This window comes from Trichechus manatus, unplaced genomic scaffold (assembly GCF_000243295.1).
Source record: "Trichechus manatus latirostris isolate Lorelei unplaced genomic scaffold, TriManLat1.0 scaffold00026, whole genome shotgun sequence".
In the NCBI taxonomy this organism is placed as follows: Eukaryota; Metazoa; Chordata; class Mammalia; order Sirenia; family Trichechidae; genus Trichechus; species Trichechus manatus.
The window spans coordinates 21,765,390-21,790,588 of NW_004443962.1; the positions used below are offsets into that span (position 1 = coordinate 21,765,390).

At 37.3% G+C, this 25,199-nt stretch overlaps 1 protein-coding gene across 3 annotated transcripts in view; it reads left to right on the top strand.

Moving 5' to 3' along the window:
- ATG3 (autophagy related 3) overlaps positions 1–24,797 on the top strand; it is a 33,234-nt gene extending 8,437 nt beyond the window's left edge. Inside the window, exons 3-12 of one of the 3 annotated variants that reach the window (XM_004373686.3) lie at positions 725–774; positions 6,586–6,656; positions 8,054–8,161; positions 11,743–11,792; positions 15,219–15,297; positions 18,627–18,661; positions 18,929–19,084; positions 19,856–19,983; positions 22,215–22,283; positions 23,919–24,797. In XM_004373686.3, coding sequence (XP_004373743.1) covers positions 725–774; positions 6,586–6,656; positions 8,054–8,161; positions 11,743–11,792; positions 15,219–15,297; positions 18,627–18,661; positions 18,929–19,084; positions 19,856–19,983; positions 22,215–22,283; positions 23,919–24,000 — 828 coding nt within the window. In that variant the 3' untranslated portion in view covers positions 24,001–24,797. Of the gene's footprint in view, positions 1–724; positions 775–6,585; positions 6,657–8,053; positions 8,162–11,742; positions 11,793–15,218; positions 15,298–18,626; positions 18,662–18,928; positions 19,085–19,855; positions 19,999–22,214; positions 22,284–23,918 lie in introns of all 3 variants that reach the window. The other 2 variants (XM_023728892.1, XM_023728893.1) reach the window with 2 other exon arrangements.
- Positions 24,798–25,199: the final 402 nt, after the last annotated feature.

Genomic DNA, 25,199 nt, shown 5'->3' on the forward strand with positions numbered 1-25,199 from the left:
TGGCGATTAACTAATTTAAGGGGGGAGAAAAGAGGAGGAAGAGCCATGCACTGTGATGTAATAAGCTAGCCTTACACCATAGGCTCGTAGATACTTAGCAGCTTTTTTCAGAGGTGTTCAGTGAATTTTCAAGCAATACCAAGAATCTCTCTACATTTTATTTATCCCTGAAATGTTCATTGACATTTTAAATCCTGTAGCCTACCTTTATTCGTTTTACGATACTGTGTGCTCTTAACGAGGCCTGGTGGCAAAGTGATTAAAGCAGTTGACTGCTAACTGAAAGGTCGGCGGTTCGAAACCACCAGTGGTCTATGGGAGAAAGATGTGGTGGTCTGCTTCTGTAGAGATTTACAGCCTTGGAAACCCTATGGGTAGTTATGTGTCAAAATCGACTTGATGGTAGTGGGGTTTTTTTTTTGGGGATGTGCTGTTAGCATTATTTAACCTAATAATAAAAATTGACTTTTTTTAAAAAATAGCAGTCAATGTTTTTTTCTTCCAAAAATTGTTTGAATTTTTATGGATGTTAAAAATGTTGTAAATTAAAAAAAAAATAAATTTTCAGATAGTGTGGAGAAGGTTTAGTGCAGTTTACATTTTAAAGTAATGTCCGGTACCAAAGTGGTACAGAGTGATCAGTTTGGTATTTTACCACCCTGCATTCAATAATGTTCACTTTTTCTTTTTCTCTCTTTTCATATTCTTTCTAAATCCTGAATAGTTTGTGGCAGCTGGAGATCACTTAGTCCACCACTGTCCGACATGGCAATGGTAAGTAATTTTGAGTGAAGAATAGAAAATTAGATAAAAGCTATAGCTTCAAAATTATGGCAATTTGAAAAATAGATTAGTAAATGAAAATTAGGATGATCACCTTGATCCTCTTCTATTAGATTTTTCTGCTAAACAGGGCCCCAGTGATACTCAAGGTAAAATAAGAGTAGAAAAAAGTGGGTATTATAGGTATTTTGTTTTGCTGTGTTAGCAGAAAAGATGGACGTTTTTGAGATAAATGCTTGTATTTCCTTTACTGGTATTTTTTTTTCTTTATCTAGGCCTGATCTTGTGGTGGTTCTTTAAAAAATACTGTTCAGGAGTTTAATAAATTTGATCAGTTCATTTATTCAAATTAGCAAATTTATTGCATTTTTTTTAATGTTCTAGGTCCCACACAAACTGGCACTGATGACTGGAGAGGGATTTTGCAGAGTCTCGTGCTTTAAAACATAAGATATTAGCTTTTTTTTTCTTTTTTTTTTTTTTACTACTCATGGTGACCCCATGTGACAGAGTAGAACTGTTTCATGGGGTTTTCTCTTTTATTATACTTTAGATGAAGGTTTACAGAACAAATAGTTTCTCATTAATCAGTTAGTACACATATTGTTTTATGACAATGGTTAACAACCTCACGACATGTCAACACTCTCCCTTCTCAACCTTGGGTTCCCTATTACCAGCTTTCCTGTCCCCTCCTGCCTTCTAGTCCTTGTCCCTGAACTGTTGTGCCCCGTTAATCTCATTTTGTTTTATGGGGCTGTCTAATCTTTGGCTGAATGGTAAACCTCGGGAGTGACTTCATTACTGAACTAAAAGGGTGTCTGGGAGCCATACCCTCCGGGTTTCTCCAGTCTCTGTCAGGCCAGTAAATCTGGTCTTTTTCTGTGAGTTAGAATTTTGTTCTATATTTTTCTTCAGCTCTGTCTGGGACCCTCTATTGTGATCCCTGTCAGAGCAGTCAGTGGTGGTAGCTGGGCACCATCTAGTTGTTCTGGACTCAGTCTGAAGTAGGCCGTGGTAGTTGTGGTCCATTAGTCCTTTGGACTGATCTTTCCCTTGTATCTTGTTTTCTTCATTCTCCCTTGCTCCCGAAGGGGTGAGACCAGTGGAGTATCTTACATGGCTGCTCACAGGCTTTTAAGACCCCAGACGCTACTCACCAAGGTAGAGTGTAGTACATTTTCTTTATAAACCATGTTATGCCAGTTAAGCTAGATGTTTCCCGAGACCATGGTCCTCACAGCCCTCCACCCAGTAATTTGGTCCCTCAGGGAGTTTGGATATGTCTGTGGAGCTTCCATGACCTTTCCTTGTACAAGTTGTGCTGGCTTCCCCAGTACTGTGTATTGTCTTACCCTTCACGAGAGTTAGCATTGTAACTTATCTACTGTCTATTTAGTATTTCCCCCACCCCTCCTATCTGTCTTAACCAACAAAGATTGTTTCTTTTTGTGTTTGAACTTTTTCATGGGTTTTTACAATAGAGGTCTCATACAATATTTGTCCTTTGTGATTGACTTATTTCACTCAGCATAATGTCCTCCAGTTTCATCCATGTTATGAGATGATTCACAGATTCATCGTTGTTCTTTCTCGTTGCATAGTACTCCATTGTGTGTATGTACCATAGTTTGTTTATCCATTCATCTGTTGGTGGGCATCTAGGTTGTTTCCATCGTTTTGCTATTGTGAACAATGCTGCAGTGAACATGGGTGTGCATATGTCTATTCGTGTGATGGCTCTTATTTCTCTAGGATAAGATACAAACGTTTTCTATTGAAGTTCAAAAGCAGTATCCCTCTTTAGGAATTAGCTCAAAAATTAAAAGGGGCATGATTAAGATCTTAACTGTAAATCTGCATATAAAAGACTTAAAGTTTGTATTTTCTTTATTAACTTTTCTTTTGATTACAAAAGTAGCTTGAACAATTTAGCAGTTCTTGTAACAGATATCTTAAAATATTCTGAATAATAACAGTGTTTTAAAAGAAATATGGTTTCATTGCTTTCAAGTACTTATGGTAAAACTACCTGCCAGTGGCTGAAGAATGATCCCAATACTGACAGAACTCTTGAAGTAGGCTAGAATTGTTCGGCATTATCACCTTTTTGGGTATAGGTGCTTCAGTACTTCTATACTCCCTCCTTCCCCCACCCCAGTGACACTTTTTTATTGTAGTTCAAATGGACGTTTTTTATTTTGGGGCAGGAATTCTAGAATTAATGAGATTCTAATGGAAGCATTTTTGAAGACCTTAAATAAACTATTTTAAGCCATAGGTGGCACTCTTTTCCACCTGTGGTCTATTTTATTTTCTTTAGTTTTTATATTTAGCATATACTCAAGACAGTTGTCACTGCTTTTTTATCAGTTGCTCTTTATTGTCTAGGGCATTGGTTTTTATGTACTAAGTAAAAGCCAAATTTCAGGCTCATTTATGTCTATGTCCTTTTTCTTCTCCACATGTATTTCTGTTCCATATTTAAAATTGAGTTCATATCATAGAAGCTTTCTGATTTAGTAGAAGGTGGTTGGCTTTTTTTCCCTTCCATCTAAATTGTCTGTTAAAAATGTATTTACTAAATTTTTATCTATAACTAGGATTTATATTTATTAACTTACAGTTTTAGTCAAATAGGTATATAAAAGTTGACTTATTCATTTTATTAAGAGAACTAACTTAAGATTTTCTTCAGCATGATAAATATGTTGTTATGTGCCATTGAATCAGTTCTGACTCATAGCAACCCTATGTACAACAGAACGAAACACTGCCTGGTCCTGTGCCGTCCTCAAAATCATTGTTATGCTTGAGCCCATTGTTATAGACACTGTGTCAGTCCATCTCGTTGAGGTCTTCCTTTTTTCAGTGACCCTCTACTTTACCAAGCATGATGTCCTCCCCACACTGGTCCTTCCTGATAACATGTCCAAAGTACATGAGACGAAGTCTGGCCATCCTCGCTTCCAAGGAGCATTCTGGCTGTACTTCTTCCAAGACAGATTTGTTCTTTCTTTTGGCAGTTCATGGTATATTTAATATTCTTCACCAACACCAAAATTCAAAGACATCAATTCTTCTTTGGTCTTCCTTATTCATAGTCCAGCTTTCACATGCATATGAGGTGATTGAAAATACCATGGCTTGGGTCAGGCGCACCTTAATCCTTAAAGTGACATCTCTGCTTTTTAACACTTCAAAAGATTTAAAAAACAGCAGATTTGCCCAGTGCAAGACATCATTTGAATTCTTCACTGCTGCTTCCATGGGCGTTGATTATGGATCCAAGTAAAATGAAATCCTTGACAACTTGAGTATTTTCTCTGTTTATCATGAGGTTGCATATTGATCCAGTTGTGAGGATTTTTGTTTTCTTTACATTGAGATGTAATTCATATGAAGGCTGTAGCCTTTGATCTTCATCAGTAAGCACTTCAAGTCCTCTTAACTTTCAGCAAGCAAGGTTGTGTCATCTGCATATCCCAGGTTGGTAATGAGTCTTCCTCCAATCCTGATGCCCCTTTCTTCCTCATATAGTCCAGCTCCTCGGATTATTTGCTCAGCATACAGATTAAATAACTGTGGTAAAAGATACAACCCAGACACACACCTTTCCTGACTTTAAACCACACAGTATCCCCTTGTTCTGTTTGAACGACTGCCTCTTGGTCTGTGTACAGGTTCCTCATGAGCACAATTAAGTGTTCTGAAATTCCCATTCTTTGTAATGTTATCTGTAATTTGTTATGATCCACACTGTTGAATGCCTTTGCATAGTCAATAAAACACAGGTAAACATCTTTCTGGTATTCTCTGCTTTCAGCCTAGATCCATCTGACATCAGCAGTGATATCCCTTGCTCAATGTCCTCTTCCGCTTTATTTCATCCACGGCATTAAGGTCGACTCTACTTTGAGGAGGCAGCTCTTCCCCAGTCGTATTTTGAGTGCTTTGCGAACTGAGGGACATCTTCCAGCACTATATCAGACAGTATTCCGCTGCTATTCATAAGGTTTTGACTGGCCAGTTTTTTGAGAAGTAGATCGCCACATTGTTCTTCCTGGTCTTAGTCTGAAACCTCTGCTGAAACCTGTCTACCATGGGTGACCCTGCTAGTATTTTAAATACCATTGCACAACTTCCAGCATCACAGCAACACACAAGCCACCACAGTGCAGGAAACTGACAGATGAGTGGTAGATGATAAATATACATTTTCTTTATTCAGATTGCTTTGTCATAGCTGTTAATTATCTAATTAGTTTAGGTATTGATTTATGACATTATTATAGACGTTTGTCTGTATGGGCATGATTTTTTTCTTTTAGCAGGTATTGGTAGTTTATAGTTCCACTTTATGAATTGGGAGCCCTGGTGGTAAAGTGGTTAAGAGCTACGACTGCTAACCAAAAGACTGGCAGTTCGAATCCACCAGCCACTTCTTGGAACCCCTGTGGGGCAATTCTGCTGTGTCCTATAGGGCCACTATGAGTTGGAATTGACTCATCAACGAATTTGGTTTGGTTTTATGAATTGTAGAGGTTGAAATAATTTTATTGTAATTTAGGACTCAGTTATAGCTTACTCCAATGTCCACATATCTGGCTGGGTTTCTGGGTCCATAGGAATAATCCATTTTAAATCAGTGCTAGAAACAGGTTCTTGCTGTGCCATACCTTCCTATATATAAGCCCAAAGGACCTTCCGGAATGTTCCTCCTTCGGTACTGTGGCATTTACCAAGATCTTGTTGAATTTGAGACTTGGGAATGGTCTAGAGAAGCCAAGAAGGCTGCCAGATGATACTGGAGTGCTTCCTGGCTTTATCTGGTGCTTAAAAACCTATGGTGTGAACTTATGACTGAAGCTGAAGAAGGCAGCAGAGTTCCAAATCGATGCTTGTATTATTTGTGGCAGCCACCAGATGTCACCCTAGCTAGCTCTAACCAATTCCAATAGATGACCCACAGAAAAATCTTTGAACGAATTCTTCATGAGAGATTCCAGTGTGCTCTAGAAAAATTGGATTCTAACTAGTTCTAAGGGAGCGGTGTTCCAGAACAGGAGCCCTGGAGTCTTTGGCTTTATCTTGCTTGTTCCTCCTGATTTTGTGACCCTGGGCAATTTGACTTCTTTAAGCTTTAGTTTACTTACCTATGAAGTTGGGATATTACTATCACCTACCTAAGGTTATGTGGATCAAATGAAAATAATGCATTGTAAGTCTTGTACTTTGTAAGTATTCAGTAAAAGTATGTTTTTCCTCATTTTTCTCAACATTGCCATTTTGTGATTCGAAGCATCTTGTCTCCCTCAGTTCTGATTTTAATACGGCGATAGGAGTAGGCTCTTTGAAGCCCGCTTGTCATGTAATGTCACGCAGCAGCTTTTCTGCCTCCTCTTGGCCTTGGGAGGAGCACTCCTTTAGGAGTAAGAGTAGGAGATTCTACAACGGGCTGCAGCTCACTGGGGAACAGCGTTTTCTTTCTATTTAAAGATAAACATAATAGTTGTTTAATCTATGTTATTCTATCCTTTTTTCTAATATTTAACACAAATTCTCTTAGGTCTGTCTGTATCTCTTAGTACATTTCACTTTTAATATAAGAGTTGTGCTTTTCTATACCCTGGGCCAGTATATGCTTGGAGGTAATTACTTAATGGCATCCTTTCCAAACCAGTACTAATACAGCTTTCTCGGGCATGGATTATGTAGTTTGGGATTTATATGTGATATCTTTTGTTCCATATTTGCCTTCTAATTGTTTTTTCTTTTTGGTGCTATTCACTGTTTTCAAAGGGCTTCAGGGGAAGAATTGAAAGTGAAGGCGTACCTCCCAACAGGCAAACAATTTTTGGTAACCAAAAATGGTAAGAATTATGTTGTATGTATTAGAAAACTTTGCACAGAGTTATATTAAAAACAAAACAGCAGCACCATAACATTTACTGGTCTTAATTTGTACTTAAAGCTGTGCTTACAGATTCTCTCAGACGAAAATTTGGAAATGTTAATGAAGTGTCGCGTTTTCTATTGCTGGAGTTTTTTTTTGTTTGTTTTTTTTCCATTTTCTTAGTTGGCCTTTATCTACCCCACCCTCCTTTTTTTTTTTGCCAAAAAGATCTAATTGTCTAATTTGAAGAAGAAGGTCCTAAGCACAAAGTTGGGCTTTGTCTAACTGGGCTTTTTTTTGAAGTTAACATCATAATCAGTCTGTTTAGGCATTTGACTTTAATTTTCTTTAGATTTAAATTTTTCATGGAAAATGAAATTGATACTACCTATGACATCTAATCTCCAAGCTAAAGATTTTATTATCTATTATGTCATTGAAGGATTGCTTATAGGCACAAAAAATATTTTTGAAACAGGCAGAATTTTGTTTATGAACTCAATATGAAAACAACACCAAAAGGTTGTTATCATCCCTATTTAATCACAAAGCAATACATTGATTTCTGTTCATATTCGACCAATATGGGAGAGGGAAAATAATATGTACAAAGCGTAAGTTTTTTGTTACCTATGGCATACTTTCATTAGGATTGATAATTATTATACCCTGTCTTGTTAAAAAAAAAAAAATCGGATTTGTTAACCCTACTATCATGATGCTTTTACCCTATAGTTCCTCAATTTTAGGCTTGTAAGTAATAATACCCGTTAATTGATGTATCTGCTGTGTGAAAGACTTGGCATTAGTATTATATGTTGGAGTAAAATTCAGCAGTTAAGTGGATTTTAAGGTGCTCTATCCATTGAGAATACCTGGAACTTAAATATGAATCATGAAATTCATATCGAAAGTTCCTTTTTTTAGCCTTGGAGACTCGAAGTCACCTCTCCCACCCTTGAGGATGACAGGTGCTGCCTCCATGTTCTGAGAGTCAAACCATTAAAATAAGGCATTATCATTCGTTAGCCTGAAGCTGAACGGTGTCTCCTATGACTTCAGCTTGCTGTTCTTCACAGGTCATCAGGTAAAGGAATACACAGATCACTCCCAGCAGAGCACTTTCTCTTCTCTTCTGACACAGCTGTTTAGGGAAAGATTAATGTAGCTGAATAATTGAGTGTCTGTGGGTTGAATATAACTCTTAAATTAATCACTTTCATTAAAAGTGAAATATAATATTACAGAATATATTGATGATGCAAATAGTCTTAATGGAATAAAGCTTGATGAAGAATAAACTTTCCCTTTTTTCTAATGGACTTATGGGTAGCAGGTTAGGTGCTAGTAACTGACTTGCCACTTTTTTAATAGTGCCCTGTTACAAGCGGTGCAAACAGATGGAGTATTCAAATGAATTGGAAGCTATCATTGAAGAAGATGATGGTGATGGGGGATGGGTAGACACATATCACAACACAGGTAAGAGGAGACCAGAGTGGCATATATTCTGTTTAAATTGTTTTAAACTCTTTTACAACGTTTTCTAACAGCCTTGATCAAAAAAAAAAAAGACGATACATAACGTGCAGTTTTGTCCCCAGTAAACTTTATCTGAAAGAGGCAGGGGGACAAATCGGCAAAAAAGACCAAAAAAGTCCTTGGAATATACCAGATTTTTATACTACCTTCTGCTGCAGTTGTACTTTGAAAATATGATCCACGTTATTTTTTGTATTTCTAAATAAAGTCAGTCCTGTGTGCATCCTCCTTAACTTTAAAATCCCTTGCTTACATGTCATTCCACTGCTGGATTATGAGCTCCTTGAGGACAGGAACCTTGTCATATTCATATTATTTTACCCAGGTAATGTAACAAAATACCTGGCATTGCGAAGTATTGAATAATTAGTTATTGAATGATTATAGAAAGATATTGAAGACTCTATAAACTCCATGAGATTAAGATTCATTGTTGAATTCTCAGTGTCTGTCATAGTGCCTGGTACAGAAGTTATTCAGCAAATAGTTGTTAAACACATTGACTGAATGTAAGCGTTTCGTAAGTGTGTGTTTGCCAGTTTTCAAAAGCCTGGGTATGTTTTCTTTTATTCCAAGTCCAAAAAATCTATTTCACCATTATATTCATGTAACTATGTAAATGCATGATATTGCATGCAGATATAGCTAGCTACCGTTTATGACTCATTTTACTGATGGAAATGTGGTTCTGAGTTTAAATCCAGTTCTTGAAAGCATATTTTCTCCCTCTAAGTTGTAGAGACTAGGAGGTATATAGATCTTCAGCAACAGAGTATGGCTTTCCATCATTGGCACTGCTGACATTTTGGATCAGATAATTCTTTGCTATGGGCAGCTTTCCTGTGCATTGTAGAATATTGAGCAGTGTCTCTGGCCCCTGCCCACTAGATGCCAGTAGCATCCCTCCAGTTGTGACAACCAAAAATGTCTCTAGACATTGCCAAATGTTGTATGGCTGGCAGAGCTGCTGCCCACCGCTGAGACCCACTGCAACAGACAGAGGGCTAAGTAATGGGCTCAGGAAGAGTCCCTGTTTAGGCCTGTTCTCTGCTGCTAATAAGGGGTACTGCCACTTGTTTCCTTTTGGAGAGAAGGCACAGACTCATAACTCCCCTGTGTTATTCTAACAAGACTGGGCTTCTTGATCTGAAGCTCATTTGCTTCTTAATGAGTTAGAGTTGCTGTGTCAAGGCCTACAGGAGATGATGAATTAAACAGACTTTTAAAATAATTTCAAAAATCATCTTCTTCCCCTCCACTGAGTAGTGCTGTTAGATCTTTTTTTGTTCCTCAAAGTCTTTCAGCTGCTTGCTTTAATTTTCCCATGGAATTTTCTGGACGATGTGAGCAACACATTTGTAGTAAAATTGTCTGTTGACTGACTGGAGCCATTGGTTAGAGCCCTGTGTTTCTAGTGTTGAGTTACTGAGTTACTGTGTTGTCCAGTTGTAGCCTATTCCATAATCACGACCCCAAAATCCAGGTGCATGTTTACAGAAGCATTCATCACAGAGCTAAGCAGGAGTCAGAACAATTGGATTGATGAAAATCTGTTACAGAAATTGGACTAACAACTAAAAAGTACTGATACGGGATAAGTAACATTATTTTCACATATGGAAAACAACATAGTAGTATACTGCAGTTAATTTGATATATTTAATAAATTCTAACCAATGTCTATGAGAAATGCCTTTAGAATCTTAGGTTTAAGCTATATTCCAGTTTAATTAGAGCAGTGCTTCCAATCAAATCAAAAGGCCAGATGCTTTGCTTTATGCCTGCTTCTCTTCTCCTGGGCTTCTTTATTTTCCATTAGTCCTTGAAAATGTTAGTTAGCCTCATTAGAGTAATATGAGTTTTCTTTTTCTTTGCCAGTCATGTCCTACTTTTAGAAGAATCTGGTTTAATGGAGTACTGCTACAGTATTATATTTTAAAGATTGAAGAGGTTCATTTTCTTTGTATCTATGTTCAGGAGTTAGTGAATTGTTTTGTAATATCAGTTAGCTATGTTAAATATTTGGGTTTAACAGTTATAAAGTAACTCATACCTATTATATATAATAGTTTCTAGGAAAACTTCTAGGAGGTAAAGGCTTTATGCAAGATCTGTGGATTCGAGGTTTTCCATTTGTGAAAGTGAGCTAATCTTTCTTTTAGTTATGTTGAACAGATGATAGCAACGTTTTCGAAGATTAACAAAGGAGCTAAACATACTTTATTTTTATTGTGATTTACATGAAAGTTTACATAGCAAATTAGTTTCTCATTAAACAGTTAATACACAGATTGTTTGTGACATTGGTTGCCAACCCTGTGGTGTGTCAACACTCTCCCCTTCTCCACCCCAGGTTCCCTGTTTCCATTCGTACTGTTTTCCTGTGCCTTCCTGCCTTCTCGTCTGTGTTTTGGGGCTGGTGTGTCCATTAGTCTTGTATACATGATTGAACTATGAAGCACGTCCCTCATGCGTGTTATTCTTGGTCCTGTAGACCTGTCTAATCTTTGGCTGAAGGGTGAACCTTAGGAGTGACTTCAGTACTGAGTTAAAAAGGTGTCCGGGGGCCATACTCTCAGGATTTCTCTAGTCTTTGTCAGATCAGCAAGCCTGGTCTTAGCATATTTTGTTTTTAAAGTAGTTTAGCTACTATTGTTTGATTGGATTTCCCATCCTTGTTAATCTGTTTGAGAACACAGACAGATACTTTGAATTAGAAATACTATCTAGCTGACTGGTACTACTGTCATCTGCTGAACACCTTCACTGAGAGCATAAACCAGAAGTCAGCAGGTATGAGTTGGAATCCTAGTTCTTCGCTTCACTGGCTTTGAGACTCAAGCAAATAATTTTTCAAACTCTGGAGACGTCATTTCTTCATTATTATCCTAACTACCTCACAGATAATTAGTATTTGTGTGGATTAAATGAGTTGTGGAAACAGTAAAACAGAAAGACCCATATAAACTTCTTATAGAGAGTAATTATTATTCTAACGACCTCACGGGTAATTAGTGTTTGTAAGAGTTAAATGAGATGTGGAAACAGGAAAGTAGAATGTGATATGGTATTTACCACCTCTGGACAGCCTAGATTTCTGAAGCAAATAGCAGTATTAACATCAGCAATCCCTTGTTGGGGAAATTTTGATGCAGGTTTAAATAAAGTGTAGATACGAGTCCTGTAATCTCTTAATTTGTTCAGTTTCTGAGAATGAATGTCTACTTACATAGAGACTCAAGTAAGGAAAATAAAGAAACATAAATGAAGAAGGATGGAGTAGGCTAATTCTTGGTAAAATATTACATTGATATGTTTCCAATTAATTTGAGAGGTGCCTTTGGGATTATTTATTCCTATTAGAGTTCATTTGCAAAAATGCTGTGAACGTTTGCTGCCTGATTTCAAAGAAGCTATGTGAATTTAGATATTTTTATGTGTCTTTATATTGTTCTAATCAGGTAAATGGGGGTGTTTAACAGCTTGATTTTAGTTATTCTTGTCTGTTGAATTTTAAACAGGTATTGCAGGAATAACAGAAGCTGTTAAGGAAATTACACTGGAAAGCAAGGTACTGGTTAATTAGTTATATTTCTAACTTTAATGATATAATTATTGCTAATAATTATATTTTTAAGGTCACCTTTTTTTTTTTTCACCCAAACTCTGGTTATTTATTATCAAATTCTAAATTCCAATTTTTTCTCCCCCCTCCCCCTCCATTTTTCTACACAAATATATAAAAAAATTACTGTTTCCTATTGCTTCCCTTTTTTTCCTTAATCTGAAAAACATTTTTTTAGATTCTAACTGGTAGAAACTATTTTTCACAGATTAAGTCTGAAAACTTGAATTCTAGGCTAATTTAGAAGAAATTGTCTTAGATATCTAGTACTGCTGTAATAGAAATACCTTTAGTGGGTGGCTTTAACAAACATGAATTTATTTTCTCACAGTTTAGGAGACCCTAGGGGCTTTCTCTCTCTCTCTGCTCTGGGGGAAGGTCCGTGGTGATCCTGTGGCATGTATCCTAAAACCCCTCCATTTGTGCTTGCTTATTCTGCTATTTTATATCTCAGAAGAGATTGATTTAAGACATACATATATACAGCCTCATTAGCATTACATAGAAAACCTATTCCCGAATATAACCATAGGCATAATCTGTAAAAAACCCACTGCCATCGATTCCAACTCATAGCAACTCTATAGGAGAGAATAGAACCGCCCTGTGGAGTTTCCAAAGAGCGGCTGGCCGATTCGAATTACCGACCTTTTGGTTAGCAGCCAAGCTCTTAACCACTGTGCCAGCAGGGCTCCAACGACAAGTATAGGGGTTAGGATTTACAACACATATTTTCTGAGAAAACAATTCAATCCATAACAAAAATGGATTTTTATTTTTAAGTGTATTTAGTAGCTAATTGGCATCCTAGTGGTGCAGTGGTTAAGAGCTTGGCTGCTAACCAAAAGGTTGGCAGTTCGAATCCGTTCGCTGCTCCTTGGAAACCATATGAGGCATTCTGCTCTGTCCTGTAGGGTCACTGTGAGTTGGAATGGACTCGACAGCAACCAGTTAGTAGCTAATATTGTGCAAGTGGAGTTTTGAAGGGTTTTTCCACTTGTTGATCAGTGGATGCTAATAATGTTAGTGTTTAAAATTTGTAGTTCAAATATTATGTTAAGCAAGTTAATCATTCCTCGATATTAAATCAAAGTTTGTTTTGGTTTTTTATTTTTGAAATTTTAGATGTAAACTTGAGCTTAATTTCATCCAGGATCATGACGTTTCAAATGAGTGGAAGCTAAATCCGTTAAGTTTTATTATGTGGTTTATTTTTGGGAGAATGTAAAATATATAATTGGGTGGGATTTTTCTGCTGGGAAGTTTTTAGTTAATTTGGGCTCTGTGTATTGTATTAGCTTTTCACTTCTAAAGAGAGAACAATTCCAGTTTTCTTCATATTTTTAGTTGTTTGAAATGATTTGACAAAATAATACAAAATGGCTTCACCCTTAAATCTTCTAAAAATTATTTTGTTAGCAGTCACGTCTCATGGAGATAAAATATTTCGATGGAATACTTGCATTCCTGTTGTCCTTAGGAAGCATTGACTGCAACAGTTCCTAGTTTAAGATATTCTTCTTTGTATGTTTTTGTCATTTGGGATTGTTAACTGGAGCTTAACAGAAAGTGTTGGAAACTAAAACGAGTTTTATTTTTTCACCATAGAATTTTATTTGCTAGGGATTAGAGTTCAGTGCATTGGCCTGAGAATTCATCCTTTCGAAATTCCACTTTGGAGAGAGTCTGAATGACTCAGGAGACATCACACACGTGGCTGTGTTGCGTCAGAGGTTCTTGCGCATTGCCGTTGTCTTTTTATGCCTGGTCGCTGTGAGCCTTTCGTTTGATCTGTCTTACGTTCATGTGTGTCATAATGGGAAGGCCATTCAGTAGTGTATGTGCCTCAGACCTTGGTGATGATGAATAGCAGAGTAGTGTGGGTGACTTTTTTTTGATGGATTTCTGGTAATCCTCTCAACTTCTAGTAAATGTGATAATGGTTAATATAGTACTTTGTATTCCACCTAACAGCCTCGTGTGCTGCTGCAGGATGATGACTTAATCAGAATAATTTACAACTAGAATATATCTTTCCTATCACTTCCTTTTTAATATAGATGTGTATTATTTATTATAATTTAGTGCTTAGAATACTTGCCATCCAGATCCAAGTGAGAATTTCTTTTAATGATCAGTTTGTCAGATACTGGCTCATCTAATAATTGTGCAGATGCTGACAGTGTTTCCTCTGTGGTTTCACATTTTGGCTGTGATAGTGATGCATAGGATCATCCCCAAGGAAAACTATAAATTAGGTGAAACTAGATGCTCCATTTATGACTTACTATATTTACTTCAGATTTTCAGGATATTAATTTTACAAAAATGGGAACTGTATGTTAGACCTAACTTTCATTGGTTAGTATTATTCTTTCCTTGTATGGCTAATATTGTTAAGAAATTGAGCTGAAATTGTATGTGTTGAAATACCTGTAATATCTGATGTTGTTGTTACATCAAGTTGATTTCAACTCATAGCGACTCTATATGACAGACAGGAATTGCCCCATGGCGTTTCCTAGGCCGTAATCTTTATAGTAGCAGATCACCAGGTCTTTTCTCCCATGGAGCAGCTGGTGGGTTCGAACCGCCGACTTTTTGGTTAGCAACCAAGTGCTTAACTGTTGTACCACCAGGAGGGCTCCTTGTAATGCCTGATAACTTTTGCTTAATTCAGCCAGGATATTGTTAACAATGGGGGCTATCAGGGTGCAGTGGTTAAAGAGCTCGGCTGCTAGCCAAAAGGTCGTGGCTCAAACCCATCAGCCACGCTGTGGGAGAAAGATGTGATAGTCTGCTTCTGTAAAGATTTACAGCCTTGGAAACTCTGAGGCAGTTCTACTCTTGTCATATAGGGTCGCTATGTGTTGGAATCGACTTGATGGCAGTGGGTTTGGTTTGGTTTGGTTTGCGGTATTGTTCACAAATCAGACAATAAGAGTTTGATTTATAATTTATAGTAATACTTTTCTTTTAACTTATAAATATATTATGATTTACAAATACACCTTTTCCCCCTTTTAAATCAAATATGCAAGTTAACATACCTTAGAATTGAATTTCTAAAACTAATGAATTGGTTAGATAAAAATATTGTTCTTATTAGGAATTGGCAACTATATTTAAACAGCATAAATTACTGTTGGTGCTGCTGTACCTTTTACGTTTTTCAGTCACAGCACTCAGCATATTGTGTTCAGTGATTGGCTTACATGCCTGTCATTTCTACTCAGGTATAAGTTTCTTGAGAATAAGAACTGTCTTACCACTCTTATTTTCACAGTGGTTAGCACTGTGCTGGTGCATGTGGGCACAGTGTTTGAACTAGTGAACATACTTAAATAACTGTAAATATAATTAATTTCAAAGGACAGTATGAAACTCCATGATTGCTCAGTGTTATGTGAGGAAGAAGAGGAAGATGAAGGAGAAGCTGCAGATATGGAAGGTATTTGTCTTCTAGATTTGCTGTCATCACACTGCATTATTTTTTTGGCAGTATTTCTAATTGATGGATGTAGAATTCTACTCCACTGAGTTCTAAATATTAATGTTTAGCACCCTAGAGAGATTTTGTTTAGTTTAAATTTAATCAGTGCAAAACTCACCTTGATCTTGGACTGTCCTACTTTACCTGGAGCATAGTCTTGAGAGCACTATTTCTACTAGGAAGAATGTTAGTCATAAATCTCTAATGCTGGATAAAGCTACAAGATAACAGACTCTTAAGCTACTTCTTAAACTGTTTATTTCAGAGCGTAACAAAGTTTGCTCATGTGATTTTGTAGTTTTTCCTCCTTTTTTGATATCACCTTTCTGCTAAAACCCTAAGAGAGTGATTCTTAATGGGGTCTTTTCAAACTGCCCAGAATCCCTTCAGTCTTCCCTGAGATTCTGGAATGCCCTGCTAGGACTGCTAGTGGAAGGTCGAGGTCACTGCATTAGTGGACCATTGTTTCCAAGATTGAAAGCCACTGCACTCAGAACGGAGTCACACAGGTCTATGAATATATGACTCTTAATAGCTTCCTATTTTATTAATAAGATAATCTCTTAATGTATGAAACCTCAGATATTTAAAAATAGGTGAAGATACTGCTGTCACTAGGGTTACCTCTCTGTTAAGTCAATCCATCTTTACAATACTTCTCTTCCCTGCGTCTGACTCTGTTAACTGTCTCTCCTCCTTTTTTCCTCCCTTGGTCTTTGTGACTGAATTTTCCTCCTCCTTCCTGAACTTTCTTCTCAGTCTTGTGGGGCTCTTGTCCTACTTCCCGGCTGGTATTTAATGGGCGCTTGTTTTTCTCCACTTGCTCTACACTTCAGATTTTATTTACTGTCGTGGCTTGTGTACTGGCACACTGTGATCCGGCAATGAAATTTGTGCAACAGGAAAAACGATGTATAAGTCACATCAGATTTTCTATGAAAGTTTAAATATGGATTGCTACACACACACACGCGCGCACACACACACACACACATACATATAGAGTATGTCAGCCCTGGGAGAAAGGAAGAGAATGTGAAAAAGAGAAGGGTAGCCATTGGAGGATGTAAGGTGGCTGAACCCCAGAACTGTAGATTGAGATGGGTATGTCTTATAGCATGTAGAAGTAAAAGATGGTGTCAGTTAGAGGTGATGTACCATCTTTGCAAGTGGTGGACAGATGGTTGCTAAAGGGGTTGACAGCATAGCCTAATTGCCAGAGTAGCCTGACTCAAACTGTCTTTTAGTTCTAGTTCCCAAATTACTTTCGAACCCCATGAAACCTAGCTGTATATTCGTGCCTAAATTCCAGTAAGATTTTTTTGTTTATTCCCATGGTAAATGCCTGTTCCTGAGGAAATCTGAATGAGTTCCTTGTAACCACAACTGCTCAGAACAACCTCCCACACCGTTTTCTGTGCTCAGGACGTCCATGTCCAAACCCCAGACCAGGTCTCCTGAACTTCAGATCTGCTTGTTCACTTTTGTTTCCTCGTGGATGACTCACAGTTGTCAAACTGAACTCATCACCTTCTTGCACAAATACCCTTTGTGGACTCTTTCTGTGAATGTCACACAGTTGGCAGGCTTGGGTGGAGAAATGGGGAGAACTTTCAGAGTCCAAGGTGTGGGACTGCCTTAAACATCTGAGCCTTTTAGTACGTTTATTATATTTCCTTCCCTTGGGTAGAGTTAAGGAAAGAATTGCTTTACAAGAAATTTTGCTCAAAAACTATTTTGATGTGTATCTAATATAACAAGTAGTTAATTTCCACCTATTCTTGGTGCTGGAAATGAAGCAGTAGATGTGATCTCATGGAGCATATATTCTAATTAGGGAAGGCAGGCGAAGAACAGTAGAGCAAAGTATATGCTGTATTAGGTGATTGTAAGTGTCACAGAGAAAAATAAAGGAGGGAAGGAGGTGGGGAGTCCTGGGCCAGGGGCAAGTGTTGGCTGTTTTTAAATAGGTTGGTGAAGAAAGGCCTCATTGAGAATATATCATTTGAGTAGAGCTCAGAAAGAAGCGCGTGAACAAGCCATTTGGGTTTCTGGGGGAAGAGTGCAGAGAGGGCCCGAAGTGGCTTCTGTGAAATCCTGAGAGGAGCCTACTGCGTCTAGAGCAGGTGAGAGGAGAGTGTAAGAGGTGAGGCCAGAGTGGGAAGCAGGGACTAGGTCATGTAGGGCCCTGGCTTTGACTAGATGAGGGGAGAAACCATTGGAGGCTTTTCTAAGTAGAGGAGTGACATGATTCAACATTGACAGCATCACTCTGACTGCAGTATGAATAGACTGAAGGGGGAATGGGAGAATAATGGAAGGCTGTTGTGATAGTCTAGACAAGAAATAATGGTGGCTTGGGCAAGGATGGTAACATTGAAAGTGAAGGTAGGGCCAAAGGGATTTGCTGCTGGATTGGGTGTGGGATGTGAGAGAGACTTGGAGTCAAGTGTGACTCTAAGGTTTTTGACCTGAGCACCTGGAATGATGCCATTAATAGAGATGGGAAAATTATAGGACTGAACAGCTTCAGAGGTGGAATCAGGAGCTCAGTTTTGACATGTGATGTTTGCAATGCCCATTAATCATTTCAGGTGGAGACATAAAGTAAGTCAGGGAGTCGGAATTAATTTGGAAGTCATCAACATATAGATGGTATTTAAAGCCATTGAAATGGGTTGAAATTGACAAGGGAGTAAATTTCAGTAGAGATGTGGCAAGATGTGAGAGCTGAGGCTTTGGTTCCTGCAGTATTAAGAAAAAAAGTACAGAGGAGATGAAGAGAACCAGCATAGGAGAGAGTGAAGGAGCAGCAGTGAGGTGGGAGGAAAACACAGTATCTGACAAGCCAAGGAAAGAAGCATTGCAAGAAGGAAGGGAAATTGCCATGTTACTGAATGGTCAGTTACTATGAAGACTGGGAATGTGCCTCTGGGTTCAGCAAAGTGGAGTTCACTGATGACTTTAATAAGCATGTTTTATCCAATTATGTAAATAGCCTGGTATATACTGTGGAGTCACTGTGGATTCTATAGTAGTATTATGCCAGTTGCTATTGTTGATGCACTGTACCATAGACCAAGCCTTAAGCCCTCTGACTGTCTCTGGGTTTTGTGAAGTATCTGCTACTTTGAAAGGACAGAATTAGTTCACTGGTGTCTATTCAGTGTCTTCAGTTAAAAACAAAAGCAAAACCAGGGTTTGAATGATGCCCTGAGGTAATGTAATATAATTTGGTTTAGGGGTTATCTTGGACTTGATTAACCTTTTGTTGCTTTTTATAACAGAGTATGAAGAGAGTGGATTGTTGGAAACAGATGAGGTTTGTAAATTGAGTTTTCTTTAGTTAATTTTTAATGAATGAACTTGGGGATTACTGTTCTTACTAATAATAATCTGATGTTTCAAATAAGTTTTTACTTCTATGTTTACATGGATTATAACATATATGTTTTACCTTTGAGTTTTAAATTATCTCTGCTCATAAGGAAAAAACAACAAAATGTAGGGTGGGAAAAATAAATTTTCTATAATACCATATTCATACTAATTTTAATGTTCCAAATTTTTCTCCATTATTATATGCCAGGCTACCCTAGACACAAGGAAAATAGCAGAAGCTTGTAAATCTAAAACTGATGCTGGAGGTGAAGATGCAATTTTGCAAACCAGAACTTACGACCTTTACATCACTTACGATAAATACTACCAGACGCCACGGCTATGGTTGTTTGGCTATGATGAGGTAAAAGTAAAAGAATATTTGTTTCAATGTAAATATTTTAAATTATTGGATTTAATTCCTTTATTAGGTATGTGACTGTATATTATGTTCTTTTAAATTTCAGAAATCATTTGTTTTTCAATTTTATGATTAATATTTTTTATCTTGAGGATGCTAAATTACTCAGTGTGATAACAATGATATTAAAATTTAAACAGAAATAATCTATTGCATGTTTATTCCTTGGCCTCTGATTTCATCCCTTCAAAATGTGAGGGGAATTGAACCTGGTTTGTTGTATTAAATTCTGTGTGGAATTAGATTTGTTGTATGTATTGGCATTTGTGTATGATCATATCATACGTACCTTTCCCCTTAAGACACAAACCCTTTTTCACTCATCTGTTTAATTGGAGCCCTGGTGGTGCAGTGGTTAAGAACCATGGCTGCTAACCAAAGGGTTGGCGGTTTAATCCACCAGCCGCTCCTTGAACCCTCTGTGGGGCAGTTCTGCTCTGTCCTGTAGGGTTGCGATAGCTTGGAACTGACTAGACGGCAGTAGGTTTTGTAGCATTAGGTGGTGGTTAATGCCAGTTAGACTAGATGTACAGGCTTGCTGGCACAGATTGATTGTAAACTTCCCCTCAGATTCTGGTGATTCTAAATAGTATGAAGTTTTAAATTGTGAGTGAAAGGAGGTGGGGGTGGGGAGAATAAAAAGATTATAAACATTGATATTTTAGGCTAAAAGTTTCTTAACAATAATTTCAAGGCATTGTTTTATGCTTTCAGCAACGGCAGCCTTTAACAGTTGAGCATATGTATGAAGATATCAGTCAAGATCATGTGAAGAAAACAGTGACCATTGAGAATCACCCTCATCTTCCACCCCCTCCTATGTGCTCAGTTCACCCATGCAGGCCTGTAGATATTTTGTGTGTATTTATGTGTGTGGGTGTGTCTCGTATGCTTCATGGGTTTATTACTTGGGGATCTATAAACCTAGTGCCCTAACAGAAGAGATCTACTTAATAAGCAGATAAAATTCCCTTTTATCTTCTTAGAAATGCTCTTATGCTTAGTTAAATGTGTAAGAAAAATGGGGAGGGGGGGAAGCTTACCAAGTTATTTTAACATACTAAGAATGTGTGTGTGTTTATTTACAGAATGGGTTTTGTGATTGTACCCCTATTTTTCAAGAATAGATTTGAAGATCCTGTTTTAAATTTAAAAATACTCATCATTTAGACACAGTTTGCTCTAACATGGATGCATATTCCTGTGAATGTAGAGTATAAAGTTGACCTTGTACTTTTTCTAGGTGACCTACTTATCTCCTTTTACTGGGAGATGTGGTATGAGGATTTCTGCATTCCTTTATTCTTCAGTTAAGAGGTCTGAAGCCTTATCAAATCAAGTGCATTTTATAATTTGGGATTTCATCTAACTAGTCTTATAGACTAGTTCTGTCATAGACAGTATGGTTCTTTGTTGAGAGTAATAAAGGAAAAGGGGGATAGAAGTAGGGAATAAGACCCTCTTATGGCTCACTCCTGCTGTGTGTCTCAGTCCTTAACCCTCATCATGAGTCACAAATTGCCTAAGTTCAAAGGTCAGGATTCTTATCGCGTTCTGTACTTGCATTAATGTTTGCTTTGTTTGGAATTGCATATTGCAGTAAGGATTTTCTTTTTGCCAGTATGTTTTCAGACGGCCAAATGAGTGAGGCCGAGCCTATATGCACAATTTGCTCAGAACTTTACTTTTAAAAATGATGTTACATTGTAATTTCTTTTGGGTTAGTTATTTTTAATAGCTAGCTTTCACAACTCATTGAAAAGTACTGATAGTATACTGGTAACATTTTTTAGATGAAAACTCTGATGATATCCCATTGACCAGTTAGATGAAACATTTTGTTGTCCCTCCCAGCCCCTTCTGTGGTTTAAAAAAAAAACCACACATTAAGATTTTCTTCTCACTGTCACCTCTTTACTGCCAGACTTTACCTTGTAGAAAGCTGAGTTCATTATTCCAGTTTATTTATGTCGAGAAGCATTAATAACCATTAGAATTATCCAACATAATCTGAAAAGTTTACACTTTTGAGAAGTTTTCTGTTGGCTCCTCTTAGGGTTTGAGGTTTTAGGGTTGTGCTGTGAAACAGAAGCAGGTCTCTTTCTGAGGTATAAGTTTTACTCAGAGTTGAGGAAGAGAGGCAAGTTATTTAACCTGTAGTTAATTTTAAACATTTTAATAAATAAACGTGGCTGTATTACGGAACGGGATGTAAATACGGCTGAAGGCCTATCAAATGAGGCTTTAGGGACATTTAGGTTTTTCCATGGACCATCTCAGAGCATGCTTTCAGATCCTCAAGGCTAATACGTTCGCTCTCATCTTCTGGGTTGATTGCCTGTGTCATCAAGGTTATATTAATAAAAATTTGAGAGGCAATATTCAAGCCTCCTATATGTATGCAAGGTTATTTCTTTCTTTTGTACCTTTCCTTTTATTAGTTTACATGCCTAATTATTTTGGTGTTACTCTTTTCTATAGCACAGGAGAGATACCAGTTGGCCATGAAAAGATCTGTGCATAGGACAAAACCTTTATTTCTAAATAGAATTAAATAAATTTTGTAATACCCATTAGGGCAAAGGAAAAAAATACACTCTTGCCTCTGACCAATTAGCATTTCTTTGAACCTTACACTTTGGCTTATCCTCAGCTAAATATTTAAGCAGTCAGAAATCCCAGGACTTTAGATACGTCTTTGCTATTTTGACCAACAGTTACCATGTAGCTTTTTGAACTTACTGGTCTAAGTTTGTTCCTCAGAGCCCATGGCCATCGCCTAGCATTTACTTCCTGGCATCACTGCCCTTCCTCTTGTTTTCTACTGCCGTACATCCCATCTCAGAGGAGAGCTGATAGTCCATTGTGCGTGTTGTGACTGCCACAGTTGGCTTCGTGGCTCAGCAGTCTGACTTGTTGCAAGGGCAGGGAGGGCATATTTTACAACACAACTATTCTGTGTTAAAAATCAATTCACTGATAATAATAAGGTAGATTACTTCACAAGTAAAAACTTGCTTTTCCGAATATTTTTATTGATCTGCACTGATAAGATTTGTTCTTTTGCTTTTAGGCATGCTGAGGTGATGAAGAAAATCATTGAAACTGTTGCAGAAGGAGGGGGAGAGCTTGGTGTTCATATGTATCCTTCTGTGTGTGTGTGTGCTTGTGAGAGAGATTGGGGGCAAACTGGCACTTAGTTTTTTTTTCCTTTTGGGGAAATTTAGTGTAACCTTAATGACAATACCTATAACTTGTTTGGCCCCTCATATCTGGAAGTCCTAGTGGGAGTTTTTATTTGGAAAATATTATATTGTGATAGTCATGCCTTGTTTATGATTAGCACATGTCCTTGTGTACATCAGTTAGTTCTGCCTTATTACAGAGCCTCAGGTTAATATATACTTCTAGGCCAACAGCTTGCCAAATGCTTATTTGTCTTAGAGGTAGAATGGTTAAGAGTGTGTGAATGGGTTAGTGCAAAACCATTGCTCTTGATGGAGAAGAACTCAGTGGACTTTATTTATTGATGAAAGATGAGTAACCTACTAATTTAGAAGATAACGCATGAGTATCTTTTCCTTAAGTCTATTTCCAATTTAATGTATTACCATGTTTACTTTTTCCATGTAAAAGTTAAGTTAGATTGTGTCAGTCTGGGGTCTCCCTAAAGCAAAGAGTTCAACTTAAGCAAGTTGGTTAACTGAAAAGTAATGCACGTGAGGCGTATTTCAGATATTTTAAAAATACAGTATTTTCATTTTTCACCAGATAAGAGCACCCTTGTTGTATCTTACTATGGTTTTTTTTAATTTAGTTTTCCAAGCTTGACAAGAGGAATAAATCAAAATCACTGTCCGAGTACACTCTCGTATCCCTCCATACATGTACCCGTAGCATGATTTCATCCAGAGCAGTTAAAACCAATGATTTAGATGCCAGACACTTTGAATTAGTTTGGTGCTAGGTTGGTGCCGGACTTGATGGTTCATGCCCGTAGTGTTAGATGTAGACCGAAAGGTCCATCTGATACACCACAGTGTTGGAGCTACAGTAACCTAAGCATCACTAATAAAGTATATCCCTTTAGAGAAACTTTTGTCTGATTTGATATTGAAACAAACCAAGAACTACAGTGCAAACCAGATTTGCTCTGGAAATCCTATTATGCATAGTTTGAGTATTCATCTTTATGTTCCCCCAATAAAAATTAAGTAAGCTCTTAATGCTCCTAAGTGCAATGGAACATAGAAAAAATTCAGAATTTTATTAAAGACAGTCCAATATAACAGAGTTTGGCAAGTACATACATTAACCTAGAAACAGTCCATTATGGAGGATTTTGACTTTTTTTTTTTTTTTTCTCTTTTGCTTCAGTGCGTTTATAGTCTTCATTCTGCTCATTTTCTCTAACTTATACTCTAGCAATATCATAAGCAATAAAGCGGCCGTTTTCCACTTAAATGTGAATAGCCTTGCTGTTCTTTTTCATCAAGCTAATCGGGCCTGCCTACAACAATATATGAACTCTTACTCATTAGGAGGTTTCAGACTCAGGTATTAAATGGCAGTGGGTGGTCACAGAGTCTTAAAGTCATAGAGAGCCTCATTGAATAGACACAAACTTGTATGAGTGAATTTCTGTAAGATTTTTCTCTTAAAATCTTTAAGATGGAACTGTTTTTGAGAAATTATTGCTTAAGAAGATTGATAATTACAGTGTTAGCTTAAAACATTGAATTATTTAAAAATATTTTCCTTAGCTAAAGACCTTTAGGTATCTTCTAATTTTCTTGAAATTTGTACAAGCTGTCATTCCAACAATAGAATATGACTACACAAGACACTTCACAATGTAATGAAGAGAGCATAGAATCTATCCTAATTACTGGTTCTAATTTTTAAAGAATTAACCCATAGATGTGACCGTTGACCATATTCACCAATATATATAATTTCTCTAATAAAGGGACTTATATGTTTATGCATTAAATAAAAGTGTTCTGCTACCAGCCTTATTTGTTTAATAAAAATGAGTGTAAAGAGATGCTTTTTTGCTTCTTATCAAAAGGTTATAATGGGATTTTCCTAAATAACAGCTCTTTTAATGAAGAAGTGTGCAATATAGAATGATGACAGTATTTTTAGTTAAATTTATGAAGAAGGCATTAAATGTGTAATAGAATGTCTTAGTTTCCTAGTGCTGCTGTACCAGAAGTGCTACAAGTGGGTGGCTTTCCAGAACAGAAATTTATCTTCTCATAGTTCTGGAGACTAAAAGGCCTAGTCAGGGTCTCAGCTATGTGGATTTCTTCCTTGAGCCTCTCCCTTAGTTTCTGGTGTCTGCTGGCAATCTTTGGAGTTCCTTGGCTTGTAGAGGATCCTTTCCCTGTATGCTTGTCTATTCTGGTCTTTAGAAAACTCAGAAGTGATTAGGTTTAGGATCTACCCTACACTGGTATGACCTCAGCTGACTGATTACATTACGTTGTATTATGGAAGGTGATTACATTATATTACATTGAGTGTAATTGCATTACGTTGAATTAGATTGCATCCACAGATCTAGGCTTTAGGATTCCAACACACATTTTGAGGGAATACAGTTCAGCTCATAACAGTATCAAAACTAGGATAGAAGAGAAGCTAAACAAAAGATACAGAAGACCTAAAGGGCACAATCAGCCAACTTGACTTCACAGAACATAGAACACTCCACCTACAGCTGCAGAGTACACATTCTTCTCCAATGCACATGGAACGTTCTCCAGAATAGACCACATCTTAGACCATGGAGCAATCCTCAACAAGATCCAAAAAAGTTAAGATAATACAACGTATGTTCTCTGAACACAAGGCCATCAAGGTAGAAATTAACAGAAAGAGCAAAGAAAATAATTACATGGAAACTGAACAACACCCTGCTTACAAACCACTGAGTAACAGGAGAAATCAGAGATGGAATAAAAAATTCCTATAATCAAATGAGAAAAAACATCGTATCAAAACCTTTGGGACACAGCAAAGGCAGTCTTCAGGACAATTTATAGCAGTAGAT